Raw genomic sequence first — 23,288 nt, forward strand, 5'->3', positions numbered from 1 at the left:
GTCACTGCAGTATGGTTGTAATACTCTAGTGGTATGTACTAAAATCTAACCATATTCTAATCTAGTCTTCACATCTTAATTGGCCTATCTTTTCCTGCTTCAGGACATTGATCAATCATTTCTGCCAAAGCAAGCACTAGATCTGTACAACAAGGAAATCTCTGGAATAAAAATTGCAGAATTAACACCACATGAGACATCAGGCAGGTAGATTGATCTGTATGTTTTTGAATCCGTTTGCAATGAGATCACACCAACAGCAGTTGTCCTATAACATATTCCCGCTAAATCTGATTTATGTATCTTGATGGAAAAAGCAGATTGATATCTATAATTTTAATGAAGCAGAGGTAGTTTCCACAAAACCTCTTGTATTGTATAATCCAGGTTTTCATTATTATATTTTGGCATTTTTCTCCAAATAAAATTTTAAGTGAATTTTCAAGGTTGCCTTCTGAGCTGAGAAAATAATGACCCTGCTCTCCTGCTAAAATAAAATCACTTATTTTTAAAAGGTGTAACTATCTTTTCCTGAGGATTTCATGCTGGCATCTTAGTGACAGCTAAGCAGAAAGGGATTCCATGCCCACCAGAAAACCCCTTTGACCAACAAAGAGTGTTTACAAGTTAATGAAGGCTGACAACTTAAAATAATTTAAAAAACACTTTTTCTGTACCAGTACCAAATCATTGAAAAACTTATCCCTGCTACACTGCCATGCTAGATACACTCCCCCTTTTTGGTAGGAAATGATGCATCCAATGTATGCTTTAGCTCAGAAGCAGCATCCTTCCTGATCTTCCATGAAAACTACCAACTTTAATTATGTACTTCCTTCACTTTATTTCAGGCAAAACACTTGGCTTTGGAACTGATTTAAGCCAAAAGACATGTCGGTCGTGTATCGGAACCACTACAATTACATGAATGCATTGTCCTTAGAGCATCTATCATACTGACTAAAGAGAATGTTACTATTTTGCTATATCCAAGAAACTAATCACAAAAGCTATCACAACCAAGAATATTGTCAGTGAATGCTGGTACTGCCTTCCACTACAAGATGCCACAGTATTTTGTTTTTAAGAAACCCTATTTCCCCTTAGCAGTTGAATTACACCACCATGCTTCTCTCTGATACTATCATTAATTTGTTGCATCTCTCCAATAATCTAATTAAAAGTTAAGAGCGTTTTCTAAACTTTATTTGATTTACACCCCGCCTATCCGGCCCACCGGACCACTCTAGGCGGCTTCCAATATAAAATCAAATAAAAACATAGACAAATACATAATAATCAAACGGCAACAGCAGTAAAATAAAGAAGGAAAAGAGAGAAATCAAGAATTGGCTGGAGGGAAGGCCTGGCTAAATAACCATGTTTTTAGTTGGGTTTTAAAGGTGCCCAGCATGGGGGCTGCGCAAATCTCCGGAGGGAGATTGTTCCAGAGGTGAGGAACCACCGCCGAGAAGGCCCGGTTTCGTGTTTTCTCCTTCCGGGCCTCTCTCGGCATCAGGCTCCTCAGCCTCACCTCCTGACTCATGCGGGTGATCCGGGTAGACCTTGGTGGGAGGAGGCGTTCCGCCAAATATCGAGGTCCTAAACCGTTTAGGGCCTTATAAGCATTAAAACTTTGAAGTTGACACGGAAACAGATGTGCAGCCAATGCAATGCGGCCAGCGTTGGAGAGATGTGTTGGTATTTCCTCACTCCTGTGAGGAGCCTGGCCGCCGCATTCTGCACCACCTGAAGTTTCTGTCAGCCTCAAAGGCAGCCCCACACAGAGCGCGTTACAGTGATCTAATCTTGAGATTATGAGCGCATGCACCAAGGTAGTGAGCACCCCCCGTGTCGAGATAGGGTCACAGCCTATATATATGCAAAGTTGCTTCTTCTGGCTTCTATACATACTGTGCTCTTACCTTCTGTGTCGTTTGTACCTCAATCTCTACTCCAAAACTGGTCCACAACTTCTACTCTCTCTAGTATCTCATACAGCAGAATGCAAATATACCTAATCCCACCCCAATTTTGTACCAGCTTCCAAGCTTGATTAAAGAACAGCCCTAGTCTAACATGTAAACAGAACTGCAGTCAGGAAGGGAAGACATTCAGAGTGGATTTTGAGGCAAAAAGTCATAGTGACCGTTATAAATACTATTGTTGAAAAATGTTTATTGCAAATGGTGCTGCATCAGAGTTGGGGAAGAGACACTTTATGCTATGAAGTGGACAAGTCAAGACTGACTTGAGGAGGAAGCAGCGAGTTAGTTCTCCAATCGAGTACTATAAACTCATGCTTAATCTGCTGAAAGCCATGCGGGACATCAGGCTTGTGAAGGAACAGCTTTCTGTTTTGTAAAACCCTCTTCCTTCATAGTGTGAGAAGGTGCAGGCTATACATGGTAATAGAAGCAGAAAGATAAAACGCATGTGCCTAAAATGCAGAATAACCCTGCTGAGTAGCAAGTTCTTGGTAAAACTCAGGTACAGTAGGTAGAGATAAAGGCATGTAAATTTATGGTTTTGGTAGTAGTTTCCAGAATTTCGTGCAATTTGCAGTACAATCTTGTTCCTCAAATCTGCACACTTCTAGGAAATTTATGCTAACAATAGATGTTATGGTATCAGAATGACTCGTGGGGGCTCAAACCTGAAAACTGATGGGCCATTGCCTTACTAGTGACATTTCAGTTGTAGTATACTCTGCTAAGAAAAGCTTTCACAGACTCTTTTCTAACGATGTAGCTATACTATCAGGACAGGATCCAACAGCATTCTGACTTTTACTTGGCAAATAAACCAACTAACCAGCCTGTTACACTGCTAGTATTGATTAGCTAAGTGAAACACTTTTAGATCAAGTAATTGAGATAACAGATTAGACATTTTTACTACATCATATCAAAAGACTATTAATGTTTGGTACAATCTTTATTGAATAAAAAAGTTGCCAAAAGTGAAAAAATACATTATATACAAAACCCACTGTCCTTGGAAGGAGTGTCCAGTATTAAAGAACTATCATACAGCACTCTGAACAGTTCCAATGTGTGGCCTTTCCTCTGTCTGCAAAGAGGAAAAAAAAGGTTTACTTTAGCATGTGTATCCCCTTTTTCATTAGGACAATTAATTCATGCAATAACTCCAGCAAATCACATTTCTGAACTCAGCGTGGCTGCATCTTGATGGAAACCATCAAGAAAGGTATGCTCAAATAATACGTGTATCTTGCTGCAGTTCAGATATTATGCAACTTCTGCAGAACAGAATTTAAGATTGCCACTTTAAAGTATTCTCAAGATGTGTGTGCTGCTATCCACAAATATACAGAAGTAATGTAGCAGCCAGGCTTCTCGCTTAGTTTGAATACAAACTCCAACATGCATTCTCACATGGGTGAATTCTCAAGAACAAGATCAGCAAGCAATTAACAACAGGCAGGAAAGATATGCCTGGAAAGGGGAAAGTAGACACAGACTCCTGACTCAACTGCCCACCTCCTCTTCCATTTTCTCTGCAACCTCATTTCCACTGGGGGCAGCATCACCACCACCATTGACAGCCGGCTCTGGTTTAGATTTCTTAGCTTCATTGTCTCCCTGTTGAGTTTCTTCCTCTGGTTTCCTCTGAAGACAAAATTGTTTAGTCTTCACCAAGTACAACTTCAAATGTAAACCTTTATAAAGAGTAGTACCTAGTGTCACTGGGCATGAGTTACTATCAAGTACTGGTCTGGGCCAGAGGAGGAGCTACAAGGTGTATACCATTTCTCTTTGGTTATCTTTCAACTGTCAGAAAAATGTCTTGCTTTGGTACAGAAAGACCATAGCTAGCTCCTGGTTAGCTAACAGATTACATACAACTAACAGATTACATACAGCTCTGAAGATCAGAAGCTTTAGTTATTTGCCAGGACTGGAAACCAAAGACTACGCAGGCAGTCTACAAAACAAATAAACATTTAACATACTACACAGAGATGTGATTAAAATAAACATAATGGATGGACTAATCAGCTATTTACTTTAATAATCCCACAATACAAATGCAGTTGTACAAGTGTACAAATGGCTTGTTTCAGACTGGCTTTGCCATTTTACTACATCAATTCTCCATTTCCACTGGAAATAAGGGAACCCAGCTCAGCCTGGCTGTTCAGCTGTGAAATTGTTTCAATGGCTTTCATATTACCTCTGAAACTCAACCACAGGCAATATTCTGCAGGTCCTTTACACAGCCAAGTTTTCAAGTGCCTGCAGGACCCACACAATTAAGCTTTGAAACCAAACCAGGTTGAGTCAGGTGGGTGCTGCACCGCACATAACTATCTAATGCTAGCAAGGAAGCTGGATGGTTCCCAGACTGATTGAATCCCAGTGGAAAGGATCCTATGCAGTGATCTGTACCAATCTGTAGTGAGTGGATGATCTAAACTTGTAATTAAGAAACTAACTATAGTAAGCCAGTGATCACTAGATTTGTTATATTTGTTGGGACACATACCTTTTTTCTAACAAGGTGGGAGATGTCAGTAATACATGGAGATGCTCCATCAGCTGCTTGTCTGACTGGAATCTATTACAAAAATAAAATAAAAATGTTTATGAAATATTATACTACAGTAGTTTTAAACTGCTTATTCTTAAATAAGAACTTACAGCTGAAGCCAATCCACTGTCAGTCCCTTGTGAAAAGCTAGAAGATGAGCCACCAACCTGAAAACAGAAAATCCAGGTTATTACTAAATGACTTTGACCACTAAAGACACGGAAACTATAGAAGTGTTGAAATACTACTAAAGTGTTGGCTGAAAAAATAAGACTTTTTGATCATTAACTTTCTCTCTACTGTAAGCAATTTAAATATTAATATTTGCAATAAATTACTCACTATTTTTAAAGCATTATTTGTATACCTTAAGACTTAATGCCAGAGTTAAATTGTATAAACTGCAGCAGTCAACTTGCTAGCTTCCAGTATCTTTTTTTCTTAAACCTCAAGGAAAAAGAGGTTACTTACGTTTAACTGGTTCTTCAAGTGGTCATCTGTGAATTCACACTAATGGGTTTAGTGCACCTGCGCAGAGAAACCTCGGAATATTCTAGAACTTAAGCACATGGTGCCAGGACCTCCCACATGCTGCCCTTAAAATAGGCCTGACAGCGAGACCTTAGTTCTGTAGAACAGTCTGCCACTGTCCAGGATGCAAAAGGCATACGTGATGGACAAAGGGGAGGATGGGCGGACAGTGTGAATTCACAGATGACCACTGGAAGAACCAGCGTTACATGTAACCTCTTTTTCTTCTTTGTGGTCTCTGTGAATGCACACTAATGAGTGACTAGCAAGCTAACTTACCCAGAAGAGGGACGTCACAAGAGCACAGAGGCCAGAATGGCATCCAGTCGATAATGGGCCGCGAAGGTACATGGCATAGCCCACGGGGCTGCCTTGCAAATGTCAGAGAAGTCTACCCCTCTTAGGAACGCCATGGAGGAAGCTAGAGCCCTGGCCGAATGGGCCTTCGCAGTGTGTGGCAGAGGTGTCTGGACCAGCTCATATACAGTCGGCTAGTCTAAACCACTGATAGCAAATCTATGGCACAGGTGCCACAGCTGGCACACAGAGCCCTCTCTGTGGGCACATGAGTCATAAGTTGCCATAGAGAAATCTTACCTGTCCTCCGATCCCAGATTTTGGCACTCCCCTCTGCTAGTGCAGTGGTCCAGCAGAGGGGTGCAATGGCGACCATTACCAGTCTAGCCCAATGGGGGATTGGAGGACCAGTTAAGATTTAATGAAGGTGTGGCAGAGGGGAGGACTCTTATCTTGCGTAATATCTTCATATACTTTGTCTATCTCATCTGATACAGGCTGATCAATAGCCAAGTCCATCACCTTCGCAATTCTCAGTATCAGCTGAGATTACAAAGGATAGCCCTCAGATGAAGGAGGATGAATCTGTCACATCCAAACTCAAGGTGGGAATGTTTGGTGGCAACTCCTTCTGCCCATCGATCTCAGAGGCCTCTGAATCTTTATCGAGGTTGAGGGGGATGTGGTCCAAGGAGGGTGAGATCACCGCACAATGTTGCCGGATGATAGCCTCCAGCCTCATGACCAACTCTTCTACCTTCCCCCTCATACCGAGGAGCCGGTTGATCCAGAGACGGCTGGTGTCCTGGGCCAGTCCAAGCGAGAAGCTTCTTGTGGCACAAATAGGTGGTGCTGCCTTTTCACCTCAGGTAAGTACTCAGCCAGCAAGGGCCTCTTTCAGTACGATTGCCATGGTGGCCCAGGGTATAAATCCTCCTCAGGGTACCAGTCTGTGTAGAACCGATAAAGCGAGGGTGAAGGAGAATACGACCCGTAGAATCCATATGCTAGGCAATATCTATAGTAGGGCTTAAGCCTATGAGGCCTGGAACAGAGGTGGGGATTGGACTCAAACTCCTTGGGCTCGAAGAAACTAGGGCATTCATAGTATCACAACCTCTTAGCCTCATATTGATAGCCATCATCAGGAGGCATAGACCAATGCCGGAAAGTCTTGGGCTCAACAGGTGGCTCCAAATGTCATGTCTTTTGTGTTCTCTGCCTACGGGCCTCCAACAGGACATACTCTGGCAGAGACATCGAGGCATGCCAAGAAAACAAGCCTAGATGAGACGAGGGCTAGCCTGCGCCAACTGAACCTCAGCTGAGGTATGTTTCCAGTCAGGTGATTGACTAAACTGTGGGGATGGCACGGCCTCCGGCATTAAGGGCGGGAAATCCTCATCCCCTGAAGGTATGCTAAGGCATACCGATTCCTGCCAGGATCTGTCAGTGGCCAGCAGCAATGGCGTGGTCTTTTCTGCCGTGAGCCCAAACTTCTGTGCAGCTGTCAGTTTCTTCTTTTTCTTCGGCATCAATACTGAGGGAGGCTTCGGTGTCGATACCGTAACTATCGACCTTGAGCCCGAGGAGGACACATGGGGCTTCAATGCCATCTTAGGTCCTTTCTGTGCCTTAGGAGGAGGTGAAGAGCTTGAGATTGAAGAACGCTCCAGAGCTTGGGCAGATTGCATGGGGACCCTTGAGATGGAGAAAAGGATTTTTCCCACAAAAAGGAACAGAGACCCTGAAGTCTCAAGAGCCGGCTTCTTAAAATTCTTGCAAGCCACACAGAGAGCCAGTTGGTGTTCCTCCCGCAAGCAAAACAAACAGTGGGAATGCCCATCCGAGAGGGCTATTTTGTTGCAGCATGTCTCACAGCTCTTGAAGAGGCCTGGAACAGCCATAAACAAAGCCACAGCTCTCTCACACAAACAAACAAAGTCTGTTTCTTTTTCCTTTTCAAGCTCACAGGAAGAATTGTCGAATGGTCCGAGTCACAGATCTGGGAGGTCCAAAAAAGGTAAGTTTTTTTTTGGGGGGGGGAAAGAAATGGTAAGCTCCTAACCGAGGTGCTGCTGCAGCAGTGGCAAAAAAGGAAATGAGGCACTCAGTGCCAGGGCAGCGTGTGGGAGCTCCTAGCACCATGTGCTTAAGCTCTACAATATTTTGAGGTTTCTCTGCACAGAGACCATGAAGAACTTACTATTACAGGTTTTAGATCCAAGCTGAAAATCATGACAATCTGTTCCACTCCAACACTACCAGAATAATTTGAATAAGCTAGAAACGTACCAGTGTTGCTTTCAGAGCCAGTTCAGCGACTCTTGCACTTTTTTGAGACTCCTTTGAATCCTCTATCTTCTCTTTAATTTCAGGAAGCAGTTCCTCGAGTTCCTCAATTTCCTTCTCATCATCAATGGATCCCTCCCCTTTTGCTTTTAGCCGCTCAGCCAACATAACTAAGAACACATAAACATAGTGAAAGTCATTAGCACTATTTGAGCAAGTGACTTCTGTTCAAAATTATACAGTATTTGTGAAAATGAATTCTCAAGGACCAGCAAAATCTTATTCTCATTTTTCCCTTAGTCAGCTTCATAAAACATCAGTTCTGCCTCAAACTTCTAATTATATAGACCAGGTTAAGCAGAAGATATATCTGGATCTATCTGAAAGCTCTCAGCTGATCTACTGTAAATCACCCATTGATTTCCATCTCTCAACTGTTTAACAGCAGCAGCAATGAATATCTTCTGCAGCAATGATTCTGTTGAAATTAAATAATTCTTCTGCAGATACTGAGCTGTCTTCAAGTCTAGTTCGCAAATCAAATTCCTTAGATAATAATTATTTTAACTGAATGCCCTTTTGATAGTTGGTGACATTCAGGATTCAATAAAAAGGCAGAGTAGACTTTCACTTACCCAGTCTTTTGTCAATGACTTCTACTGATTTACTGAACTGTTGCACTGCTTCATCATACTGGTTATTATAGTGATAGGCCAACCCCAGATGGTAGTGAGTTTCTGCAAGCAAGCGGTCATGGGCCTCCAAATACTTCTGCTGAAGAGCCAAGCAGGAGTGGAACTCTTCTATAGCTTGAAGGTAATTTTCTACACAAGAAATTGGAAAATTAAAATAGGACTTTCACCTCAAAGCAGCCTTTCAGAATGAATTCTGCTTCATACAATGTTATAGTTACTGTTATAGATACTGGAACCATTTGTTTCATAGAATAATACAGAAAAATGCTCACAGCATTAGTTGTATAAATACATGATGAATCCAGTACAAATTTTCGAAAGGAATATACGTCATACATTTAACATAGCATTTTGACAGCTACAATGAGCAACTCAGTTTGGATGTACACTTCCTGGTCCAATAAACGAGTTTTGCTGCCAGAAGCAACCAGAAATTCCATGTCTCCTCACTTTTTGGGTGATTATATCTGATTGAATTAAATCAATACAGTGGTGCCCCGCTTGACGATGACCCCGCCAGACGTCAAAATCGCTTTACAATTAGTTTTTTGCGATCACCAAATGATGGTTCCAATGGGTTTTTTTTTCGCTTGATGTTGATTAGGGGCCTGCTTCGCGAACCATTTTTTCGCAAAACTGTTTTTTCCGGTTCCGCAAAATGGTTCCCTCCCTTCGCAAAATGGCTGCCTTCCGGACCCCTGCTTCAGACAACAGCTATTTTAAACAGCTGATTGGCAGTTGTCTATGGGCAATCTTCACTGGATAGTGAGTTATTTCCCCACTGGAACGCGTTACCCAGTTTTCAATGCATTCCAATAGGGTTTTTTTCACTTGACGACGATTTTGCTTAGCGATTTTCCTGGAACGGATTATCAAGCGGGACACCACTATATATGATCACTGAGGAAATGAGGTAATGAAGGTCTTTGATTATTCCCAGCTGTGGAACTCTGGCTTAGCAAACTAGGGCTGTTGTGCCCAAATGTCTTTACTCAGACTGCAAGACAAATGAAAATCACAAGTCTATCCTTCTGTTTCCTTCCGATGCAGTTCAAAGACAGGACATAATGCCAAGACATAGTAGTATCTAACATATGGCTTAGTTAAAGCTCAAAAGTGGATACCTACTGCAGTGTGAAGTAAACAAATTAGGGTAAAATGATTAAAATGGCAACAGTTGTGATTTTTACTAGGGCAGAACACTACAAAGATTGGTTGAAATTTTGCTTGGTATAGTAAAATTGCAACCAGAGTAAACCCACTGAATCAGTGGGAATTTGGTGAGTAAACTCCTCTTTTAATTTCACTGATCCAATGAACCTACTCTGTTTGCACCTTATTCTGCCAAGTAACAGGATTTTAGCTGTTATGCACAGGGAGAACACAAGGCTATTAAACATTAGTCTCCTATAGTTACCAGATTCGATGCTAACTTCTCCAAGTTTTAGATGAGCTTGAGCAGCATGGAGCTGAGCTTCTTTAGTGTCCTGTCTAGATAAAACAGGCAAAGCCAGTAAGATTAATGTAATGCATTTAATTGGCCATTATCAATATTAAATGATAAAGCTCTCACAACATACCTTTTATATATTACTTTTGCCAATTCAAACATATCCCAGGCCAATTCTAAGTTTCCAACTTCATCTTCTTCACTTTCCTGAAACAATTATTTGAAAGAGTCAAACATGGGCCAGATATAATTAACTTTCTTTCTCTTAAGAGAAGATATACTAGCACCATCTTCACAGGAAGCAAACTGATCAAGTTAAGAAAACCATGGTCAGCCCTACAGTACATAAGTAGTCCAGTAATACGTATACAGTGGTGCCCCGCATAGCGACAATAATCCGTGCCGAAAAAATCATCGCTATCCGGATTCGTCGCTATGCAGGGGGGGGGGGGGAACCCCATAGGAATACATTAAAACACGTTTAATGCATTCCTATGGGGGAAAAACTCACCGCTATGCAGAAATCCTCCATCTGGCCGCCATTTTCATTGCCCGGTAAGCGAGGAAAGGGCGCGAAAACACTGTGGGTGGGCATTTTTCCAGCGGCCATTTTGGAACCGGCGATCAGCTGTTTTTAAAACATTGCTCTGCGAAAATCGGTAAGCGAAATGCTTACCGATCATCGTAAAGCGATTTTTGTCATATAAAACATCGCAATGAGATCGCAAAAACCTCATCGCTATGCAGATTCGTCATTAAACGGGGCGCTCGTTAAGCGAGGCACCACTGTATATACCTCCTTACTTCTCCGCAGCTTACTGAACTCAGGAGAGAGCTTATATACTTCTGCTTTAAAAGCTTAATAACTATGGCAGAAAATGACAAAATGCACACTAAAAATTGCTGTAACCCACTTTCTTTTTAAGAGGGTGGCCTTCAAACCAAAGCTATCACCTAATTTAATCAAACTTTGACTTCTGACCTCTAGCAAGAGTGAAATCTCCAGCTACTTTGCTACATGGAGTGGCAGATACCAAGAAAAAGCAAAGCAAGAGAATGTCTGTAATACTACACATGCCTATTTAAAAAGAAACATTTTAAAATTCAAATACATTTACATCATAGTAAATGTATAAATAGATTCATCATGTTAGTAGTCAGACAGTCACTGGCTGGAATGCAAGGGAGCTTGTTGGACCCATTGAATTAAGAAGTTTATGTACTGCAAAAAAGCATACAATAACTTATCTTCTTTCTCTACACAGTCAACCAGAATCTTGGCAAACTGTAATACAGTATTTGAACTGCAAATGCTGCTTTCAATTTATTCTCACCATAGATTGGGTCTGGCTTACCTCTGTGAAGGTCTATTTCTACTACACCTCTATGAAGACTTGAAAAACAGTAGAACTTACACCTCAATAATTATGTATATACTAATATTAGAAGTGTTTTAAGGTTGTAGTAATTACTATGCATAAATTCAATAGACTTCCTTTACACTGTACAGTGGTGCCTCGCTTAACGAGCGGACCGTACAACAACGAAATCGCATAGCGATCCCTTTTTTGGGATCGCTAATGCGATCGCTCAACGAGTTTTAGATAGGGCGAAACTCGCTCTACGAAGGTCGGTAAGCGGTTCGCTTACCGACCTTCACTTTGCGACCCGCCGATCAGCTGTTCGGCGGGTCCAAAATGGCCGCCGGAAGCCCCAAAATGGCCACGCGCAGTGTTTTCGCGCCCTCGTTAAGCGAGGTGAGGGCGCGAAAATGGCTGCCAGCCATCCTGGAACATCACTGAACGGTGAATAAAGGAGCCTTTTGGAACGCATTAAACGATGTTTAATGCGTTCCAATGGCTTTTCCTGCCCCATTCAGCGATGTTTTGCTATAGCGAAGGTTAATCCGTAACGGATTAACCTCGCTATGCGAGGCACCACTGTATTCTGAATATTTTTTAGCAGTAATGATTATTGACGATAAGGTTCAAGTTGACTAAGTGCATTGACCTGATACTATATTTTGACACCAAGCTCTAGGATAGTTTAACAGTTAAAAATATAGTTCAGAAATGAATATACAGTGGTGCCTCGCTTAACGAGCACACCGTTTAACGACGAATCCGCATAGCGATCTGTTTTTTTCAGATCGCTAATGCGATCGCATTGCGATGCTTTCAATGGCAAAACATCGCATTGCGATGATCGGTAAGCGTTTTGCTTACCGATCTTCGCACTGCGATTTTTTTAAACAGCTGATCGGTGGATCCAAAATGGCAGCTGGACGCCCAAAATGGCCGCCGCAACCATTTTCACACCCTGCCCTTGCTTACCAAGGGCGCGAAAATGGCAGCGCTATGGAGGAACTTTGCTGAACGATGAGTTTGGGGCCCCATAGGAAGGCATTAAACAAAGTTTAATGCGTTCCTATGGGGTTTTTTGATCCGTTTAGCAATGTTTTTTGCATAGTGACGATTAATCAGGAACGGATTAACATTGCTATGCGGGGCACCACTGTACTTAAAAGCACTAAACAAGAGATTTTAGTTTTATACTCAACAAAACTTTGATTTTTGATAATGCATCGAATGAAATGTTATGACAATATACATATAATCAGCATATGTTTCATTTGATTAAATCATAACTATAGAGTTATCTTTGTCATATCCAGGGCTACTGACCCTGGATAAGTATGTTAGGTACTTCCAACATATGTTAGGTACTTCCAACAGAAAGACCACTCAAATGCTGTACTCTATTATAATCCTGTAGGTTTAGGATAGAACTAAACATCTTTCAATATCCATTATCCTCTGCCAACCACATTATAACCACAATTTTCTAATGCAGAAGTCTTTAATATAACAATTATGTGCCATCAAACTAATTCCAACCTAAGGTGGCCTCCCCATAGCTTTCCAGATATGTAGTAATCAGAACCAGTTTACTGGTGGTACTCTGTGAACCTGCAGCTTGCTCACTACTGCACAAGTAGCACAATATGTTATGCCATCAGCCACACATGCTCCAAGTAGTCTATTTCTTGGAAGGGCAGCAGGGATTTGAACTCCTGGTCCCAACTACGCAGCCAGGTGTAGAGCCATATCAGCACTTGAAATACTTTTCAACTGATGATTAAAAGGAGGAACTCATCAACTCATTAACAGGCACGAAAACTCATTTCACGTATTTACCTTCTCTTCTACTGTACTTTCATTTTCTTTGTCATCCTCAGCTTTGTCTTCCTCTTCTGACCCTTCTGTCTCTACAAGAAACATTTCTCATTAATACATACTCAGTTGTACATTGTTATGTAGATGGAAATTACATTATAGTCCTTAATGACACTACCGATCTAGCCTTAAGAGGTAGACCAAATTTAAATCATGTGCCAACAATACCAGGGACAGGCTATGCTGCTATGCAAATTGTATTTCAAAGACAGTATAGACCTCTGTCAACGAGTGTTGTGCAAATAGTACATTTTAGTACTGAAAATAAAAGCTTCAACTCAACACTGACTCTTAAACCTTGGATATCTTAACCTGCAGATCATTCTCAAACCCTTATATTTTGTACTCCTTGGGCTGCACTTGCAGATCTCCAATAGGCTACCAAGCTACATATACCTTGTAGATTAGAAATGATAATTCTATCACCTACTTGTTCCTTTATCAGTAATCTTACAATCTCATTTGTTTACAAATATAATCAAGATATCAAATAAACCCAAACAAGCACTAAACAAGAGCCTCGTGGCAGTGGTTAAACTGCAGTACTTGCAGCCAAATCTCTGCTCATGACCTGGGCTCAATCCTGGGTAGCCAGCTTGGCAATGTGTAGCCTGCACAATTAAATTGTGTAAATCACCCTTAGAGTGCTCGAGGCAGTATATAAGCAGCATGATTTGATCTTTTTAAAAAAAGTGTTTCCTTATTTAAGTCTTTCTAATATATCAAAAAGCTGTATTATGTTAGAAGTTTACACTAATTACAGCTTTCAGTATTTTATAACCTAGAATCTCACGTTACATATGCAAACTTTCAAAAAGGTTGTGATAGTTTAACAGCAATGCTGAAACAAGAAAGTCAGACATGAAAGCCATGTAGTCTGCTATGAGCACTAGTTATCTAGCTGTAGGCCTGGAAGTGAACTAAATGTGAAGTTCCATTTAATACTTGTCTATAAATCACCACTTAATATTACTGTGTTTGGTGAACCAAGGTATATCAGAAGAGAAGATAAATCAAAAACTGTGCTTTAATCTATCAAGTTAATATTGCAACATCAGAGCATGCAATGAACATCCATTCAGTGTCCTCTTATCAGCCACTGCTCTCTATATTTATTTGCTCATGCTGGTCATTCTCCAAAGAGCCAAAATATTTCCTAAACAAATCAAGTGCACTTTTGTTTTTTTAACCATAGACCTTTTTGCAGCTTTCAAACTGTTCCCCAGCTAGGTTTGTCCGTTAGTTTGAGACAGAGAGAATTCTGAATGGATTGTTTCACTAAGGGTTAGCTCTCTAAAGTAATTCACCCACATTTATCCTCTATCCCTGTTACCTTCTCCCTCTCCCATCTCTTCATCCTTTTCTTCCTCCTTTTCTACCTTAGCAGCAACTTCAGCTTTTTCTTCAGTTTGTGCTTCGTGTGATTGTTCAATAGATCCAGCAGGAATAGTTTCATTTGGAGTTGAAGATGATGCATCTTCTGAGGCTGATGGCTCTTTCAATTCTTTTTCTTTCAAGTTCATAACTTGTTCCACAGTATCTAGTTTCTTTGCATTATCATCACTTGCTTTCTCTTTCTGTTCTTTTTTTTCTACCTCGTGTTCCATTTTTTCAACAGCTGTTACCAATTCTGTTTTGCTTACTTCCTCACCTGATGGTTTTACCAATTTTTCTATTACCAAATTTTTTTCTATATTGTCTCCCTGCTTTTCAGCAGCTGAAACTACCAGCTTTCCTGCCTCTTCTTCTGTCTTCTCTAGAACTAACTTCTCTTCCTTTTCTGCAGGTATACCATGTTCCAAAATGTCTTCCCCAGCTTCTTTAATCTCTTCTGATACTATGTTTGGTTCTACAGCTGCCTCATCTTCAACCACTGCCTTCTTTACGGTAATATCTTCAGCAACCTTGTCTGCCACCACTGGCTTCTCTTCTCCAGCAGCCCTTTCAGCAACCATATACTTTTCCTCTTGTCCAGCATCATCTTCCAGTAGACCACCAGAAGATACTTCACTGTGTCCATCTTTTTTCTGTACAATTGCCTCTTCCTCCTTCTCTCTAAGAGTTAGGTCCTCTATGCTTGTAACTTCCTTTTTTTCCTCCTTAACTTGTTCCATTTCTGCATCCTTGTTTTTCAATTGCATCTCTACTTCAGTCTGTACTGTAGACTCTTCAGCAGTTCTTCTAGATTCATCTTTTTCCCCCATGGCATTATATACCTGCTCTCTTAATTCCTCCCTTTCTTCTTCTACATGATTAAGGAAGATCAAGCACAAACAAACTTTTGCATTTAGTGATAAGCATTCATGATCTTCATATCCTTCCCGCAATCCCACTGACACCTTTTTGAACACTTATAACTTTGGATCAGAATCCAACTGTTTCTGGCACTTAACCTGACAACAAATACACTGCCATAATACTGTGAGCTTGCAAGAAGCTATGTTTAAGCAGTTATAAGCCAGCAAGAATTACAGCCAAGCAGGAGATGCCAAGCTTTGTCTAGATGAGACATCACATTATATTACAAAGGAATCTATTACACATTAAGCAAGTGGGAGGCATCTGAAGGATGAGAATAAACTATAACTCCTTTAAATTAAGCTGACCTACTGATAAAACACAGTCCACACAGCAGCATATCTTTTGTAGGCAAATTAGATGCCACTGCACCATAAACATCTCGGCTGCATTTTGCCACATATTAGATTGTGTTCTAAGGAGCCGTCTTACAGTTTCTGTTCCAAGTTACCTGCACAAGATCTGCTCCTTTAGATGCATATAATCAGCCAATTGTTCCTTAAACTATTAAATGCATAAATCAATGTTTTTACAAAGAGCTATTTTTATGTTTTATAGGTTAGATCAAATAGCAGAGTTCAAAGGTAGTTCACCCAATGGGTTTGTACAACCACTCTACTATCAAATCTGGTTCAAATTACTGACATAAAAAACTTTATTAATTCTTTTAGCTTTTATTTTGAAGAACATAGTCGCCATAGAAGACAAAGTGGCATCAAATGCTCCATATTTACTTAGAGCAAACACAGCTTGGCATCTCTTTTATTTATCAAGACAGGTATGCATACCATCTATATTATCAGCACTTTCCACCATTGAGTTTTCTGTCCTCTCTTCTTTTTCTTCCTCTTCTTCCACCTGCACACCTTCCAAAGCATTCCCTAGAACCCCATTTTCCATTCTAGAAAAGAACAGTAAGAACTGGTGTTATGCTTCATACCAATTGTTCAGTACCCAAGAAGTCTGAAAGCGATCAACTGCACCCAAAGTGCTTTTAAGAAATAGAACACTGGTATGGTATAGGATGGGGACATGGGTAACAATTCTCTAAACCATTCACCCAATTTTACGTTTGTTACAAAAAAAAGAAGAACTTGTATTGTTATATGCCGCACAGAGACCACTGGTAATGGCATGGCTAAAAAAATCTTGTAAATAAATAAACTTAATGTAATCCCAGATTTAAGAACTGCAAAACTCTGAACTGGCTTTATGATAATCTTGCTATCTTGTTCCACAAATTCAGCATTTAGAGATGTAAGTGGCAATAAGTCAACATTCATTTAAAGGAGTCTGAAAATCTTTTTAGTCATCCTCATATGGTGAAAGGGGAGCTAGGTTCTGACAAACAAAATAAGCTTGGAACTTGCTCCAAAATCAAGGAGCAGAGAAGTGGTAATGAACTCCATTCTTCATTAGTGCTGAAGTTCAGCTGATGTCCAAGAATAGTTATGGCTTTGCATTTCTGAAGAACAAATACAGAGACTTAAAAATTTACTTCCGTCCTCCAATCCCAGACTTAAAAACTGAGACAACAATCTATGAATTTTAAATGGCAAGACTTTGTGCAAAGAGAGCGAGAGACAACTTGTCTGGCAAGACCACATTTTTTGGCCCCAACTGTAACGGAGTACAGATATATCTTAAGAAACATAATTGAGAATAAAAGACATTAATAGCCAGTTTGGCTTTTAAGGCACTACTAGACAGCTTACTATCTAAATGAGCACAATATCATTACATGCTGATTCCTAGTTATTCCCTTATGTGTCTATATCTTGAAATAATTCAAAGATACAAAGTAAAACTACCAAGTACTAACTGGCCTAGAACAGGACAAATCAAGTTTACCTTGCCAACTCAAGAAGAGATTTGCCATAGAAAAAGAAAGCTTCTGCACACTCATCTGCTGTTTCACCATATTTCTCACCCCTAAAAGAAAGACACAGCAGCTTAGAATTTGTTTTTCATCTCTTAATTCATTGTATATGATTTATCTTACCATACAAGTATTAATTTTCTGAAGCAATTCAAAACTGGCTCTGGTAAGTTTATATCTTGTAACATGTTGCCATACAGGCCATCAGATCAGCAAGTATATCAAGGTATTGCTCAGCAGAACTAATGACAAAGGATTTAACAACTAATTATGCTTCTAATATTCACATACCGGGTCTTCTGTGAAGTCTGCCAGCCAGCTGTACTCATGGAGCCTCCTGGCACAGTACTTAAACTACAGTACTGCACCCAAAACTCTGCTCACCACCTTGGCTAAATCCCAGGTATCTGTCTCAGGGTTCACTTAGCCTTCAAGCCTTCCACAGTTGGTAAATTGAGTACCCAACTGGCAGAGGCGGGGGGACAATGTGTAGCCTGTGTAATGCAATTGTAAACTGCCCAGAGACTGCTTAAAGTATTATGGGGTGGCATACAAGTAGCACACTTTGCTTCTGCTTTCCTTTCACTCAACCTAAAGGGGACTGTATTTGCGAAGGCTTTTACGGCCGGGATCTAATGGTTGTTGTGGGTTTTTCAGGCTCTTTGGCCGTATTCTGAAGGTTTCAGAGGACTGAAGATACCGGCCACAGAGACTGGCAAAGCGTCAGGAACAACAACCTTCAGAAAACGGCCAAAGAGCCCGAAAAACCCACAACAACCACTAAAGGGGACTTCCCCCCCCCCAACTTCTAACCAAAGGGTACTGGCAAATTTGCATCCAACCCTCCATAAAATCAGGAACAACAACCTTCAGAAAACGGCCAAAGAGCCCGAAAAACCCACAACAACCACTAAAGGGGACTTCCCCCCCCAACTTCTAACCAAAGGGTACTGGCAAATTTGCATCCAACCCTCCATAAAATCTAGATACTTTGTGGAAGAACAAATTTATTTCCAAACAATGTATCTAACATGATCCCTCCTCCTCATTATCCATGATACTGTCATCAAGACAACCCTGTTTGAGCTGCAATGCAAAAATCCATTCAGAATACACCTTCAAGCAGCCTGCATCAGAAAATTAGAGCATTACAGTGGACCCTCGACTTACAGACGGCTCGACTTAGACTTTTCGAATTACAGACTTCACTGGCCACAAAATTTAGGTTCGACTTGCAGCCTGAGAATCGACCTACAGACCAGAAAATATCCAAAATGGAACAAAAATGGCCAGTTACGGGATTAATCGGTTTTCAATGCATTGTAGGTCGATGGAGACTCGACCTACAGACTTTTCGACCTGCAGCCACCGTTCCAATACGGATTAATTCCGTAAGTAGAGGGTCCACTGTATGCCATTCTGGTGTGGGGAGAAAGGAGAACTTAATTATTTCTGTTATTACCTTAAATTTCTATAGATTAAAACCATTTCCCTTGATATAAAATAGTTAGCATTTCCTTCACATTTTTCATAATCTTAAAATGTTACTCCTGAATATGTAACATGATGTTGTCAGGAGTTGTAGTCTAAAACAAGTACAGTACCTACCCCTGAATTCCCACCTCAGTATTAACAGAAATGGAACATATCTCATTACTTACAACAAGCTAGCAGCCTCCTGGAATGCATTAACAGCAGCTGGAATATCCCCCATTACTAGATTTTTCTGCCCCAGTCCAAGTAGCTTCTTTGCTTCTCCATCCACATCCATACTGGAAATCCACATCAGCAATATAAAACACAAAAACAAGCTTGTTAAATAAATTACTATAGCCAATTTGAAGGAAATAACAGTTAAAAATACTCATTTTTGTCACTCACCTGACTACCACTATTAAGTACAGTAAAAAAAGCTCAAAATCCATGTATCCTTTTCAAGGAATAGAAAACATGGAACTCCTGACTTTGTTACAAGTCAGTTATACTACCCTATTTCTACCACAGGCATTATTTTTCCAATTTCTACCTTACCTCTCAATTTTGTCAGCAGAAGTGGAAGGTGCAGCAGGTTCTTCTGCCATTCTGAAACTGAAAAATCTGGAGTTAGAAAAGCTCAAAATAGTCTTTCTAGATCTCCACAATATAACCTTTTCAGAATAGTAGCCATATTAGCTTTCAGATATAAGGATCTATTGTTGCCGATGATGTCCAAGAACTACTAGCCAGCTTCCAGACATATCCCATCTCCTTGCCAAATAGACTCATAAATGGACCACATACACCAGGCTTGTGCACTTACATGTAAATATCAAGCCATCAAATCCTTAAAAGAAACCAAGTTTCAGTACTGCTTTAAAGGAACTTAAAGGATCCTAGTTTCTCAGGGCTGTTTTTGAACATACAGTACACTCTCTAGTCTAGCCCATTCATTAAGATGAACACAACTGCAACTTCTCAAATTAGTTGCAGGCCTCCTTCTAACAGCACATTCCCAACACAACACAATTCACAAGACTCCTGAAAAGAGAAAGCCTCTATACGCTACCCAGATCTTCCTGGCAAAACAACAAAGTAAGCATAGTAAATACCAGAAAGAGACTAACAACAACAGCCCCTTTAGGCTTGTTATATGTTCTAAGAGTGTTTTGACCATATATTTTTCTGCTTGGAATAGACATCCAGCATTCTGAAAATATTTCTAAACATGGAAATTAAAAGTTTTCATAATGTAGTGAAATTTTAACAGAAGGAAAAGCTGGCCGCGTTTTGAGACGTCTTTTGTGCTAACCATTCCCTACCCACAGCTGACACAATAATAAGCCGCCTAAAGCACTAGTTCTTCCCAAGCACAAAAGCGAGGCAGGAATCTTCCAATGGATAAAGCAGTTGTAAAACCATTTACTTGTGGTAGGAAAAAAAAGCTCCAACAGAAAACTAAGGCTTCGTCATATAGTTGCTCAGGGGCCCCCTAGCAGCCCCGTTAACTATCCAACCAGAGGAAGAAGAACGAGCACTCTCAAGGAAGAAAAAGGTTTACTTCAGCAGACAATAGAGCCCTCTTTCCCCCGCCTCTTCCCTTCCCTCCCAGCGACCTTTTGGCGCCAAATCTCAACGGCCACTTTTGACAGGGCGAGACCGCGTACCACGTGACGAGGGGCTGCCCTCCTTCCCCTCTCTCTCCCCCCCACCTCCGTCTCTCGGTTTTGCGCGCGCCGAGTCGACGGGTATTAAAAATGGCGGCCTCGATGCCACTTAAGTCACGTGGCGTCTCGGTTTTTAAGCAGACCCGCCTCCTCCTCCCCAACACCGAAAGAAAACGGCACGTACCAAGCCGGGAGCGGCGGCGGCGACGGGGGGAGTGGGAAGAAAGAAAAGAGCCGGGGAGAGAAAGCTGGAAAGGCAAAGAGGTGAAGGAGATTCCTGAGCAGCATGGAACCTCCACAGAGGGCTCACCGAAAGGAGGGAAGAGCGAACTGGTCAAGCCTGCGAAGCGAGACCTCCGCCGCGACCGCCGCCTCCTCTTACACGAACCAGAAACTCAGCATCCCTTCCTTTCTTACCTAGTTCCTGAGGAGACAAAACCTGACTGGAACCGCCTGCAGCGTCGAAGGGGAAGGCTAACCCAGGACCCACCGCTCCAAAACCCTGGGGAAAGACACCACTCGGCAGACAAACGCAGCCCACCGCCCCTCCGAATGGTTATATACCCCCTTGAGGACACGCCCCAGCGGCGCGAGGCACGCTCCGAGAACAGGAAACTACAATCCCCAGCATGCTTTGCGGCCGCCCAACTAGATTCTCGGCGAATCCCAGTGGGTTCCAAAGCCTGAGTGGAATAGTAGTATTCCGGCCAATGCCAATTTCCAACATTCCACTATCCAGGAGAAAGAGAGTTACCCTACAGGGCGACTAGCATTTCTTAGAAATGTGTAGTCCAAGAAGTCGGAGTAAGCCTTGGTTCACTAACGAAGAGCGCCCTAGAAAATGTCGTTTCAGAACCGGAGTGTGCTCGTGAATCGCAAAGCGTGAGGCATACTCTGAAAGGCTTTAAAAGAAATGTCACTTACCCAGAACTCTAGTAACGCTGTGCTAGTTCCATAGGAGACTGAAGAAAATGATCAAAAATAGCTCTGAACGCCAGGGTTCAATGATCTTGCAGCTTCCTTGCGTTTCGCCGCTCTCATCTTCTTAATACTTCGTGCAGAATTATTCACTCCGGCTTACGCGCCCTCCGTCAGGACAACAACTCCCAGGATGCCTGAAAATTGGCCCCGCTGACTGAGGCTTATGGGAATTGAAGGGCAAAACATCTGGCGGACCAAAGATCGGTAGCCACAGTATAAGAGTCCGACAAAACTTTTCGAAAAGGTAGCCCTGTTGTTTCAGCATGTACAACAAAACCGAAAGAAAAGGCACTGTCGCACTTTAAAGATTAAGGGATTTATTTCAGCCTGAGATTTCCTGCATTACAATCCAGTTCCACAGATACTTGCTTTTGTGCCACCCTGGATCTATAACCTACCCAGTGCGGTCTAGGGGACAGTGTGATGGGCTGTAGGATTTAGAAAATCTGGATTTGCAGCTCCCGCTGGTCTCTGGAAATTTTAGTTACTAATAAAACCACTTCTTAAAATATTGTCACAACCTGGAAAGCCTGATGAGGATAATTATAAATCAGTTACAACCTGAGAGCCCCTCATATATACACTGGTAGGGGATGTGGATGCTCCTGCACAGGAATATATAATCACAGAGTTCTAGATGTCACCATTTATGCTCTAGCACAGTGCTTCCCAACCTTGGTTTCCCCAAATGTTCTTGTACTACAATTACCATAAAACCTGGCCAGCACAGCTAGTGGTGAAGGCTTCTAGGAGTTTTAGTCCAAACACACCTGGAGACCCAAGGGTTGTGAACGACTGCTGTCAAAGGGTAAAGCATTAGAAGAGAAGTCAAAGAAAATACTCTAAACTAGGTCCCCTCCCTCACTCACCTATGCTCCAATGGATCTCTTTTCTACAAATTTAAAAAAAACCTCAAAGGAAGAAACGTGAAGGACTGGGAAGGACACAACTACACTAAGAGAACAAGTGCCCTGTTTCCCTGAAAATAAGACCTATCCGCAAAATAAGCCCTAGTTAAGTGAAAGCCTGCCCTCCACCATTGTGCAGCAACCAGGACTAGATGACATGACTGTATTTGAATAAACGTAGATTGTACATGAAAAAATAAAGCATCCCCTGAAAATAAGCCCTAATGCATTTTTGGAGCAAAAATTAATATAAGACCCTGTCTTATTTTCGGGAAAACACGTTATTTTCTTAACACTCCTTCTGTTACTTTAACTGATCTCTTTCTCTAAAGTACAGGTATATAAGAGTTACATCTTTGCAGATTTTTATGCCTCAAGGAGAGTAGGTGATTTACAGGCACTGCCATTCTCACACATACCTGTATTTATCATAATACATATTTGTTACATTTTCTACCCATCTTCCATTATCCATTTTATTTTCACAAAAATCCTGTTAGGTAGGTTGAGCTAAGAGGAAGTAACTTGGCTGAAGTCACTCAGTGAACTTCCATGCCTGAGTTCAGAATCAAATTTATTATGTAATTCTACTCTGACATTAAACTACATCATGCTTGCTGTCAATAAGAGAATTGTGGCTAAATGGAGAGTCCTTTCCCCTGGCGCAATCAAATCTTCTTTAAAAAAAAAAGTACCACTGCATTCTCTTCTACATATTTCCAAGATTCAACATGAACCTGTACAGTTTTTCACCATGTGCCGTCAAGTCATATGTGACTTACAGCAATCCTAATAAGGCTTTCAAGGCATGTATATATTTTAAAAGTACTTTTGCTGTTGCCAACGCTTGGCATCCCACGAGTTCCCATGATAAAGCAGGCATTTGAATCCTGACCTTCTGGGTCCTAGTCCGTCATTCTATCCACTATACATGCAGCTCTCCCTACCTGTGTAGTTAGGCATGGCTAAATGTATGTATTAATTGGCCTTAGGTATATTAGATTCCCACGCTGGCCACGTGACA

General features: G+C 41.3%; 2 protein-coding genes and 1 long non-coding RNA gene across 18 annotated transcripts in view; 2 read left to right on the forward strand and 1 right to left on the reverse strand.

Annotated features, from left to right (window-relative positions):
• Positions 1-2,987, forward strand: part of CCDC17 (coiled-coil domain containing 17) — a 38,327-nt gene extending 35,340 nt beyond the window's left edge. For all 11 annotated transcript variants that reach the window (XM_072997541.2, XM_078392829.1, XM_072997539.2 and 8 more), the window contains 2 exons: positions 104-207; positions 852-2,987. The gene's annotated coding sequence lies outside the window, so the exon portion shown is untranslated. The remainder of the gene's footprint in view (positions 1-103; positions 208-851) is intronic.
• On the reverse strand, positions 2,919-21,507 carry NASP (nuclear autoantigenic sperm protein). Of its 6 annotated transcripts, none has more exons than XM_078392822.1 (15): positions 21,300-21,507; positions 19,264-19,320; positions 18,894-19,004; positions 17,205-17,285; positions 16,142-16,254; positions 14,389-15,300; positions 13,017-13,087; positions 9,950-10,026; positions 9,787-9,860; positions 8,310-8,498; positions 7,678-7,844; positions 4,665-4,721; positions 4,510-4,581; positions 3,504-3,632; positions 2,919-3,072 (listed from the first exon to the last, which is right to left on the reverse strand). In XM_078392822.1, exons 2-15 carry the CDS (start codon positions 19,311-19,313, stop codon positions 3,028-3,030), a joined length of 2,148 nt encoding a protein of 715 aa, XP_078248948.1. In that variant the 5' UTR covers positions 19,314-19,320; positions 21,300-21,507; the 3' UTR covers positions 2,919-3,027. The 6 variants fall into 6 exon arrangements, with proteins under 6 accessions (XP_078248948.1, XP_020638943.3, XP_078248949.1 ...); XM_020783284.3 differs by lacking the exon at positions 21,300-21,507 and adding an exon at positions 20,793-20,966; XM_078392823.1 differs by lacking the exon at positions 21,300-21,507 and adding an exon at positions 20,686-20,963.
• LOC140706621 (uncharacterized) lies at positions 5,244-7,579 on the forward strand. Its single transcript, XR_012086371.2, has 3 exons — positions 5,244-6,251; positions 6,622-6,711; positions 7,350-7,579. It is a non-coding gene; the product is annotated as an uncharacterized LOC140706621 (long non-coding RNA).
• Positions 21,508-23,288: the final 1,781 nt, after the last annotated feature.

The sequence above is a fragment of the Pogona vitticeps genome, chromosome 4, assembly GCF_051106095.1.
Source record: "Pogona vitticeps strain Pit_001003342236 chromosome 4, PviZW2.1, whole genome shotgun sequence".
NCBI classification, from domain to species: domain Eukaryota; kingdom Metazoa; phylum Chordata; class Lepidosauria; order Squamata; family Agamidae; genus Pogona; species Pogona vitticeps.

Excerpts from the sequence above, each read along its gene's own strand:
- NASP (XM_078392822.1), bottom strand. The coding sequence starts at position 19,313 with ATGGCAGAAGAACCTGCTGCACCTTCCACTTCTGCTGACAAAATTGAG. Across the intron at positions 9,861-9,949 it reads GCAAAAGTAATATATAAAAG|ACAGGACACTAAAGAAGCTC; the intron begins GTATGTTGTGAG and ends TGTTTTATCTAG. Across the intron at positions 3,633-4,509 it reads CCCACCTTGTTAGAAAAAAG|AGGAAACCAGAGGAAGAAAC; the intron begins GTATGTGTCCCA and ends TTTTGTCTTCAG.